The 10625-nt window shown below is 41.7% G+C and overlaps 1 protein-coding gene across 1 annotated transcript; it reads left to right on the forward strand.

Annotated features, from left to right (window-relative positions):
• The first annotated feature begins 3387 nt into the window (after positions 1–3387).
• Positions 3388–5470, forward strand: gsc (goosecoid). Its single transcript, XM_077621585.1, has 3 exons — positions 3388–3818; positions 4473–4732; positions 5028–5470. Exons 1-3 carry the CDS (start codon positions 3506–3508, stop codon positions 5157–5159), a joined length of 705 nt encoding a protein of 234 aa, XP_077477711.1. The 5' UTR covers positions 3388–3505; the 3' UTR covers positions 5160–5470.
• The last annotated feature ends 5155 nt before the right edge of the window (positions 5471–10625 follow it).

Raw genomic sequence — 10625 nt, forward strand, 5'->3', positions numbered from 1 at the left:
TTAATTGAGTGTATAGTAATCTAAATTCATTTTAGTTAAATTTAAAGTTTATTATGTTACGAGCGCATTGCCGTCAAGTCACTCTCCTGTCCTTTCTCTCTCTCTCATCCACGTTAAGACGCTACCGTCTGTCTGTACTGAATAATGTGACATTTTAGTTTTGAAGATCATAGCCACGAGATAGGTATTTGTTACTTTGTGGGTAGGTGGTGAATTAGAACAAATAAAAAGATGTTTTTCCATTGTAATAGCCATTTTTGTGCGTTTTTTCAGAGGGTGGAAACGGATTAATCTCTATTTAGTTCATTTCTATGGGAAACATTTATTTGACAGACAACTAAATTCACGTATGAGCTTGATCCTGGAACGCATTAAGTTCATATCTGAAGGTATTACTCTAGTATATGTACTACATTAAGGCTGCAACAACTCCTTAAAATTGATGAAAATCAATTTGTTGCATACGAATTTGATGATCGATTATTTTCAGCAACCATTTGCAAGTGTACACAACTCAAGCACATGGTGGGTGGGGGATCAGTATCGTGTCCATTTATTGCCGCTTGTATTAGTAATGATTTGTCACCCTCCTTTGGCGCTTTAGTGTAATTGGTTCAATACGCTAAAATACACTGGGAAAGTGGTCACATGTCGACTTCAGTTCATAACGGAAACAGAGAACTCGTAAATTGTATTTATGTATACTTCATATACTACATGAGCATTTTCTTGCAGATTTGTGGTATCTATATAAATGCAGCTCGTTGTTACACAAAGTGAAGTGTGCTACACTTTGTAAAATCATGGGATTATCTCTCTTTGTTGACACAATGTTTTGTAATTTTCAGTTTAAAAAAAATGCTACCGCTTGTGCAGGCACAAGTGCGTATATGTTGTTGCACCAAAATTGTCTTGTATACATATTCACAAGACTGAGGGCAACGTGCATTTTGTCTGTTTAATAGACACATTAACATTTCCAATGGAGATGTTGAAAGGTATTGATTGACTCTTGGTTTTTAATGATTTCTACCCTCTTTGCCAACAAGTTAGTAAGTCTGAACATTTAGAAGAAACAACAACACTAAAGCCAGTTCAGCATAACTACAGTCTCTGCTCTGTTTTGGGAGCATGTTTGTTCAATATCTGTTGATTTGTTAACCCCCAAACACACTGAGGACAGAATAGGCAGTATGCACCTAATTGTTGCTTCCAATGTACCATTAATCAGAATCTGGAGAGGCTCCTCTGTTTGAATAAACTTTGAACTTGTCACCTGATTTTTTTTGTTTCATATTCAGAACCATTATTTAAATAAACACACGTTTTATAGTTGCAACAGTGCAGTTATAATAAAGTATTATTTTTTATGGAATTATCCATTAATTTTGGCTTCATTTTAACTTGAATAAATAAGTAACGTAACTTAGTTCTCATTTAGAGTAGTGCCTCTACTTATGAATGCCTCTGGGTACGAAATTGTCAGATTATGAAATCCTTTGTTATGCCCCAACAAACGAACACACGCTCCAAGTTAAGAAATCCCCCTGAACATAAATGCATTTCCTGTACCCGTTTTTTATTTTGAAATTGTCCTGGTAACATTATTGCGGCCACATTTATTCCCAGTTGGAGCCTCGCAGAACAACTCTCTTATCACCGCCAAGGTTTCCTTTTCATGTTTTGCTGCCCACACTGACATATTTCTTTTCAGCGAGGCGGGGCGGGCTCAACACACCTGCAGAAGATTGATGCATCCGATATTTAAGAACACCTGCCAACACCAGCGGATTGTTGGAGTATTGCGTGTCTTGCCCTTGCTTACCACTGCTAGCCCAACAGTTCGCAATGAGAATTTTGACGTTTGTATTTTGTGTTTTAACCTTCGTTTATTCGCCGACTCGGTCGTGCTGATTTGTTGTACGTTTCGATCCTTAGTTCTATTTGCCAACGCGGTCGTGCCTTTGTTTTCCTTCGATACTAGCGTTCGTCCATGCTCTTTTTCTTCAATAAATACTATTTTTTGTAAATATTGATTCATTCGTTCCTTAGTTGTGTGGATCTATCTTTCATCAGCATGCTGATTCATAACATTCCTGATGTCTGGCATTTCTACTAAACTTTGCTCCTGGAAGTCTAAACAAAGAGGATCCAGAACTCCTTGCAGTGCTGGGAATCTAGTCTGGGAACCGCACCTGCATCCACCACAGACACTTCACAAGGCTTCCTGACTTTTGACCTTGCGTTTCCACCCCTCCCCTAGAGCTGTGACGTCCATGTTAAATAGGCACTCATGCCTTTGAGTCGCGTCCGTGGGGCACAAGTCGAGAAGTCTTGTTTAAAAAGTTGTTGTTTTTTTCTCTTCCTACTATTTAATTTAATAAAATAACAAAAAAAGATGTGTAAGGTCAGAACGGAGTTGGCAAGCATTCATTTCAATTCAAACCAACATTTTAAAAACATGTAGGGTAGGCTGGTTGAACACTGTGAATTGTAAAGTTGTCCATCTCCTTGTGGCCTGCAATTGGCCGGCCACCAATTCAGGGTGTCCCCCGCCTCCAGCCCAAATTCAGATGGCATAGGCTCTAGCACCCCCCCCCCCCCCCCCCCACACACACACACACAACCCCTGTGGGGAAAATCGGTTTAAAAAATGAATGAGTGTATGCCCTCCCCAGACAACTTTAAACATTTCAAGCATGCGCACATATGCAAACACACTGATACATGCCATCACTTCAGTCAATATTGATTAAACTTAAGAAATAAAGATAAATAAGCTATAATATTAATAGCTAAAAGTATGGCATTATCTGTTTGTTGGGGGCAAATATTCTGCTTCTGTCCAGTGGGACTAACTGCAGAGAGGCGAGAAGGAATTAGAAAGAGCTGAACCTTGAATGTACGTAATCTCTATCTGAAGTGGAAGTGCGCTGATCACAAATGATCACAAAGAGAAGTAATTAGAGCTCATTTAGCTTTTAAGTGCTGTTGCCTATTTCTTTCTATGGAATTGCTCAGTGAAAACAGAGGAAAATTATACCTTTCAAATTGTATACTATAGAGCTTTCTCGAGAACTAGAGCAACCGTGTCCCAAAGTCAATGAAACATTTCAGAAAGTAATTTGATGACTATTTATTTGTTTAGAATACATTATGACATCGTGATGCCTTTAAAAATTCTAAGACAAGATAACATTCATTGAATTATTTGTAAATACACTGTACTAGTAGGTTCGCACCAAACGGCAGTGTTCATACGCTGCAGCGAACGTCGCTCCTACGTGACGTCACACCTAGTCTGCTCTTGTCACAGTTGGCTCCATGAAAAGCAACAGTCTGCTTTCTCCACATCACTGCCTCGCGAATGCAAGGGGATAAGTTCCTTCATGGCCCAGTTGTAGGAGTTTTTTCCCATCCTGGGAAATCAAAATAAAATAAACCTAGTTTTTGATTTAATTTGCCAAAACATTGTCTCTATCTTCACCTCCCCGTATCTTGTTTGATGCCAGCTGAGATGTTCAGCATCGACAGTATCCTGTCTGGACGGCCGCGTTGTAAGGAGCCGCTGCTGCTCCACCGGAGCGGCCAAGTCGTGCTGCCTGGGTACTTGAATGACTCGATTTGTACCGACTACAATGGATTGTACGCTGCTACGTGCTCCCCTGCTGGTCCTGGAGTTCAGTCTATGAACGGAACCAGAGTGGGATATAACGGTTATTATTATGGACAGCTCCAGGTTCACGGTACCGGGGGGCTGTCATGTTGCGGTGCAGTGCATGGCCTCAGCTCTCAGCAATGCCCCTGCATCACGTCAGGTAAGAGATCCGCAACTCTGCAATGTGTCGATATAATATGTTTTCAGTTTAACCTTCGTACATTCTCTTTGAAACGTTTTTCGTTCCCAAGATTTGTGGAAAATACTTTGGGTTTGTGCAATAGTAATTTAAAAATACGACGTTTACATATTTTTGATATTTCATACGTTCGTGTTGCTAGGACTAACTCAATTTGAATTACTTTGAATAAGATAACTAGATCAAAACGTGACCAACAGTCTTTTTGACTGAATGAAATAATGAAACAAAGAGACGACTTAAATTGGGTTATTCTTTTACAAGATTACTGGATTCAAGGGACCAAGGGTTAACCTGATGTGTTAAATTGCATTTATTATTATTATTAATACTATTATTATCATTATTATTTCAATAATACTAACAACAACAATAATAACAATAATAATAGTAATAATAATAATAACAATAATAATAGTAATAATAATAATAATAAATATTATTATTATTATTGTTATAAATAACATTTTCCCCCAAGTTACCCCTCGTGTTTGTTTCTTTTTAATAAGCTATCTTACCATGTCACCTTTTTGACGATTTGACATTTTCGTCCCTAAAATTTCTGTAACGACGTTAACATGTTTAACCAGTTTCACAAGTGTTTTTGCCATTCAGGCTATGACAGTACGGGCTCAGTGTTGGTCTCGCCAGTGCCGCACCACATGTCGCCGTACGTCAATATGGCCAGTTTTTCGCGGACTGAGCTGCAACTCCTCAACCAGCTGCACTGTCGCAGGAAGCGGCGGCACAGAACTATTTTCACCGACGAGCAGCTGGACGCTCTGGAAAGCCTCTTCAGTGAGACCAAATACCCCGACATAGGCACCAGGGAAGAACTAGCTCGCAAGGTCCATCTCCGAGAGGAAAAAGTCGAGGTCAGAAGAAAGATTTTCACGTGTAGACTATTTTTTCGAAGTACTTCGTGCGTTTACATTAGAATTTATTAATACAACTGTGGATTATTTACGTTTTTTATCATAAGAATTGATTACAATTGATCTAGGCAAATGGATAATAGTAATTTAAAAAATAATTAACACACACACATATATATATATATATATATATATATATATATATATATATATATATATATATATATATATATATATATATATATATATATATATATATATATATATATAAAATGAAGTTGTGCTTTCTTATCAGGTGTGGTTCAAAAACAGACGTGCTAAATGGAGGAGACAGAAAAGGTCGTCATCGAAGGAATCAGAGAATGCTCAGATATCGAACCAATCTAATAAGGCAAAGGAAGTGGCAAACCAAGGAGCCCCAAAATGAAGTTGACTAAGACTGACTTTAACGAAAAGGACACCGCACGAGCGCGTTTCACAGGATTAGACCTGTTGGTGAATGTGTTGCACAAATGTAAATATTCCTGTTGTCTTATGCGTCGTCTATTTATATTTTATTTAAATTTGAATGTTAAGAGATATAAGCCGCAAATGTCCAATGTCTGTACTGACAGTTTATGTCTACGTTATACGCCTTTATATTCATATTGTAATTTTGATATCAGTGGTGAAGTTGATTTTACTCAGATAAAAAAGTGGAATTTATCTGAGATCGCTGGCAGATAGTCGGTACATGACATTTAAGTGTATGCATCCGATTTTATGGAGAAAAAAAGTCAGTCCATATGTGATTGTTGATTAAATATTAAAACACCTGAAAGAACCTCAAGATGTCTGATTTAACTGCAAACAACGAGCCGTATATACAACGTTATGCCACCATGTAAAAATAATTTTCTTTTTTATTTAAATAGGACACACCTTAAAAAAATGAATATGCCCATTAACGTCCTCATAGTCTTAAGGATACGGAGTGGCATTTGAGTCACTTTACCATATCATATGCATCTTGTATTATCCCACAATGACTTCAATTTAGTGAAAAAAAAGCTATTTTAAGGTTTTTGTGTTGACTGTGCATCGTATTGCTTGAATTCTTGCTTGCCGTGACGGGCTTCATCTTACATTAACAAAAAAAAAGTAATGTTAATTGAACACTGCCAGGATTGGACGCCTCGCAATTTTCTGCAGGCAAAACGAATGAAAATAAAATAAAATTGTAGGCCACATCCCTCGAGGATATTAGAGATACTGTACATGGCCCAGTGGTTGTTTTTGGGGGCGTTAGTTATTTAGTCTAATGAAATATGCTTCGCATCACCTCGCAATAATAAACAACCGATACGGATATAAATGCTACACAGCACAAAAATGAGTAGAAACCCGTGTAAAAGAAAGGAGGCTGCACGGAAGCTGCGCAATAAGTGGCTGAAAAGCCTATAGGTTGATGCGGTGAAATGTTGCTAAATAACACAAAAACATTTACGGCGCGTCGACAGCAGCTGTCGTCGAAGTAGCGCCGTAGTTTGTCTATTCGGAGGGAAAAAGCAGGAGAAAAACACGGCGATTATGAATCTTGAGACTAGGGACGAGGATGAGCTTCGAACCAGATCCAAGAAGTAGCCGAATTTTGCCCCTTCAAGTGTGTAAACGGGAACTTTTAAAACGGGGGATGGAGGAGCGCTGCTTATGCTGTGCTCGCGCACACAGCCACTTCAACGTGGGTGTGGGTGCGCGCGCGTGCACACCCGTGTTTGTTTCTAATCAGGGGTGTCCTTTTTGTCGCGGACCACATCAGTTTCAGTCATTTTGTCTTCAGAATAGGCTGCTTCAATGAATCGATTTATGAATTGAAAGCTCTTCTGTTGATTATCGAATCGTGTTTTTGACCATCTTAAAAGCAAATGTTCCCTTGTATTTATAGCAGTGGCGGTCGGTGCATTTTCTCGTAGCGCCTTCAACGTATCAATCCAACCCTCAAAAACTATTTTATGGCTATAAAACCTCTACTGCAGCTAGAGCTGCGACACATAAAAAATAATCAATAAATGAATGCACAAAATGGGGTAAAATCCACTTCCTAGCAGCAGTTCATGATTAAATACAAATACTGGAGCTTTTCAGACATTAAAACCAGGCCAGGGGGGCGATTTTCCCGGGAAAAGACAGCGATGAATGTCAATAGCGTACGGGCAAACATTGCCCGAAAATGGGGTAAAATCCAGCCGAAAACAGCATTTATTGGTTAAATACAAATACTGGAGCTTTTTAGACATCAGAACCGGGCCCGCAGTATCATTTCCCCGGTAAAAAGACAGCGATGAACGTCGATACGTCCATACGTGAAATGACAGAAAATGCACTAAAATTAGGTAAAATCCACTTCCTAGCAGCATTTATTGATTGAATACAAATACTGGAGCTTTTGAGACATTACAACCAGGCCAGGGGGGTGATTTTCTCGGGAAAAGACAGCGATGGACGTCAATGGTGAAACGGCAAAAATTAAACTGAGGGTAAAATCCACATCCTTAGCAGCATTTAGTGATTAAATACAAACACTGGAGCTTTAATACAAACACTGGAGCTTTTCAGATATCAGAACCGGGCCCACAATTGAAATATTATTTAGGAATATAGCCATATTATACTCACCAAAAATTCTTTTTAACTGTACACAATATCCATCCTCCTTTCTTTATTCGCCCAGTTCAAGCGGGCTCTGGATGACTGTTTGGCCGTGAACCAGTGACTACACCGCGTTCTGGTTCTGTTGTTCTGTTCTGTTGCACATTTCTTGTATCTTGTTACATGACCCTTAGCCTGGTGCTTTTTCTTGCCAAATAAATTGAATTGAAAAAAAAAAAATTCTTTTCTATCGCCATCGAAGCTAATGATGAAAGTCGAGCCTGTCCTGTCATATTTCCGAAATAGTCCGTCTTGAAAATGGCTTTAAATAACACAACAATATATTTGCTTGTGCAGCTAAGTTAGCACAATGAAAGTGGCGCACACACCATTTGTCTATTTGTCATGTCTATTTTTTTCTGGAAAAGTCAGTCTGGAAAAAAGCTTTGTGAGCAAATCTGCAACCAAATCTGTCGGCCATTGTGGGTGGACTTTGCGATCTCTAGCTGCCTCACTATGGCTTTGGCCCGCCTACTAGCCAATCATAGTTTGTGAAAGCAATGACGTATTTTGGTCCCAGCCAGCAAAATGCCAACACCTATGAAAAATCATTGTGGGGTTGCCAACTCGAAATCTGATTGGTTAAAAGCACCAGTCTTGTTTGATGCAGCAGACCCCACAGAACTGATTGTGAAGGCTTTGAGGCAGATCTGATCTGGCAACAAATAATGGCTGAAATGTGATTGGTTAAATGCTTCAATATGAAAACACACATCTGGAAGCAGTGCAACCAGGGGGGAAAGCAATGAAAGGAAGCTAACAGACCATTTGGAATAATAAGTATTGATGGACAAAATATAATATGATTCAGATATTTCTAAGCCCAGCAGAGAAGGCCCTGAAGGCCCTGACGGCCCGCCACTGATATAGTTGTATTATTCGTTCGTTGATTTCAGTGGCGGGCCGTCAGGGCCTTCAAGGCCTTCTCTGCTGGTCTAAGAAATATCTGAATCATATTATATTTTGTCCATCAATACTTATTGTTCCAAATGGTTTGTTAGCTTCCTTTCATTGCTTTCCCCCCTGGTTGCACTGCTTCCAGATGTGTGTTTTCATATTGAAGCATTTAACCAATCACATTTCAGCCATTATTTGTTGCCAGATCAGATCTGCCTCAAAGCCTTCACAATCAGATTTCGAGTTGACCACCCCACAATGCTTTTTCATACGCATTGGCGTTTTGCTGGCTGGGATACGTCATTGCTTTCACCAACTATGATTGGCTAGTAGGCGGGCCAAAGCCATAGTGAGGCAGCCAGAGATCTCAAACTCCACCCACAATGGCCGACAGAGGCAAAAACAAATGGATATTGCAGATTTGCTCACAAAGCTATTTTCCAGACGGACTTTTCCAGAAAAAAATGGAAATCATTAAGAAAGGGCGGTCAACTCCGAAGCTAGCAAGCCTGTTACAGCCGGGAAAATGGTGTGTGCGCCACTTTCAGTGCGCTAACTTAGCTGCACAAGCAAATATATTGTTGTGTTGATTTAAAGCCATTTTCATGACGGACTATGCCGGAAATATGACAGGACAGGCTCGACTTTCATCATTAGCTTCGATGGCAATAGAAAAGAAGGAAGAAAGAAAGGAGGATGGATATTGTGTACAGTTAAAAATAATTTTTGGTGAGTATAATATGGCTATATTCCTAAATAATATTTCAATTGTGGGCCTGGTTCTGATATCTGAAAAGCTCCAGTGTTTGTATTTAATCACTAAATGCTGCTAGGATGTGGATTTTACCCCAGTTAAATTTTTGCCGTTTCGCCATTGACGTTCATTGCTGTCTTTTCCCGGGAAAATCGCCCCCCTGGCCGAGTTTTAATGTCTGAAAAGCTCCAGTGTTTGTATTTAATCATGAAATGCTGCTAGGAAGTGGAATTTACCCCATTTTTGTGCATTGATTTATTGATTATTTTTTATGTGTCGCAGCTCTAGCTGCAGTAGAGGTTCGAATTACGATCGTTCGAATTACGATCGTTCGAATTACGATCGTTCGAATTACGATCGTTCGAATTACGATCGTTCGAATTACGACCGTTCGAATTTACGACCGTTCGAATTTGCGACCGTTCGAATTTACCACCGTTCGAATTTACCACCGTTCGAATTTATGACCGTTCGAATTTACGACCGTTCGAATTTACGACCGTTCGAATTTACGACCGTTCGAACTTACGACCGTTCGAATTTACGACCGTTCGAATTTACGACCGTTCGAATTTACGACCGTTCGAATTTACGACCGTTCGAATTTACGACCGTTCGAATTTACGACCGTTCGAATTTACGACCGTTCGAATTTACGACCGTTCGAATTTACGACCGTTCGAATTTACGACCGTTCGAATTTACGATCGTTCGAATTTACGATCGTTCGAATTTACGACCATTCGACGTCGCCCGTCCAAGCTCCTCGCTCAACGTCGCCCGTCCAAGCTCCCAGCGTCCCCGTGCCGGTGGCCCACCAGTCACACCTGTGCGGAAGCCACGAACCAGTGTCCCCGTGCCGGCTGGCCCACCAGTCACACCTGTGCGGAAGCCACGAACCAGTGTCCCCGTGCCGGCTGGCCCGCCGGTCATCCTCGTGCCGAAGCCACGAACCAGCGTCCCCGTGCCGGCTGGCCCGCCGTTCATCCTCGTGCCGAAGCCATGAACCAGGTTTCCCGTGCCGGTTAGCCCTCCAGGTTCCTGTCCGCCAAGTTCCTGCCCACCAAGTTCCTGCCCGCCAAGTTCCTGCCGGCCAAGTTCCTGCCGGCCAAGTTCCTGCCCGCCAAATACCTGCCCGCCAAATACCTGCCCGTCAAATACCTGCCCGCCAAGTACCTGCCCGCCAAGTTCCTCTCCGGGTCCCCTGAACGAGGGGGTCGGCGGCGCCACCTCTCTGGGCCCCCTAGAGGAGGTGTTCGGCGGCGGCGACTCTCCAGGCCCCCTGGACGAGGGGTTCAGCGGTGGCGACTCTCCGGGCCCCCTGGACGAGGGTGTCAGCGGCGGCGACTCTCCGGGCCCCCTGGACGAGGGGGTCGGCGGCGGCGACTCTCGGGGCCCCCTGAACGAGAGGGTCGGCGGCGGTGACTCTCCAGGCTCCCTGGATGAGGGGGTCGGCGGCCCCCCGAGCAGCCAAGGTAAGGTGGCCGACGATCTTTCTGAAATTCTGGTGTATGTTAAGGGCAGGGCGCTCGGCCATCCCTTAAAGAGCCAGCC

This window comes from Stigmatopora argus, chromosome 15, assembly GCF_051989625.1.
Source record: "Stigmatopora argus isolate UIUO_Sarg chromosome 15, RoL_Sarg_1.0, whole genome shotgun sequence".
Taxonomy (NCBI): domain Eukaryota; kingdom Metazoa; phylum Chordata; class Actinopteri; order Syngnathiformes; family Syngnathidae; genus Stigmatopora; species Stigmatopora argus.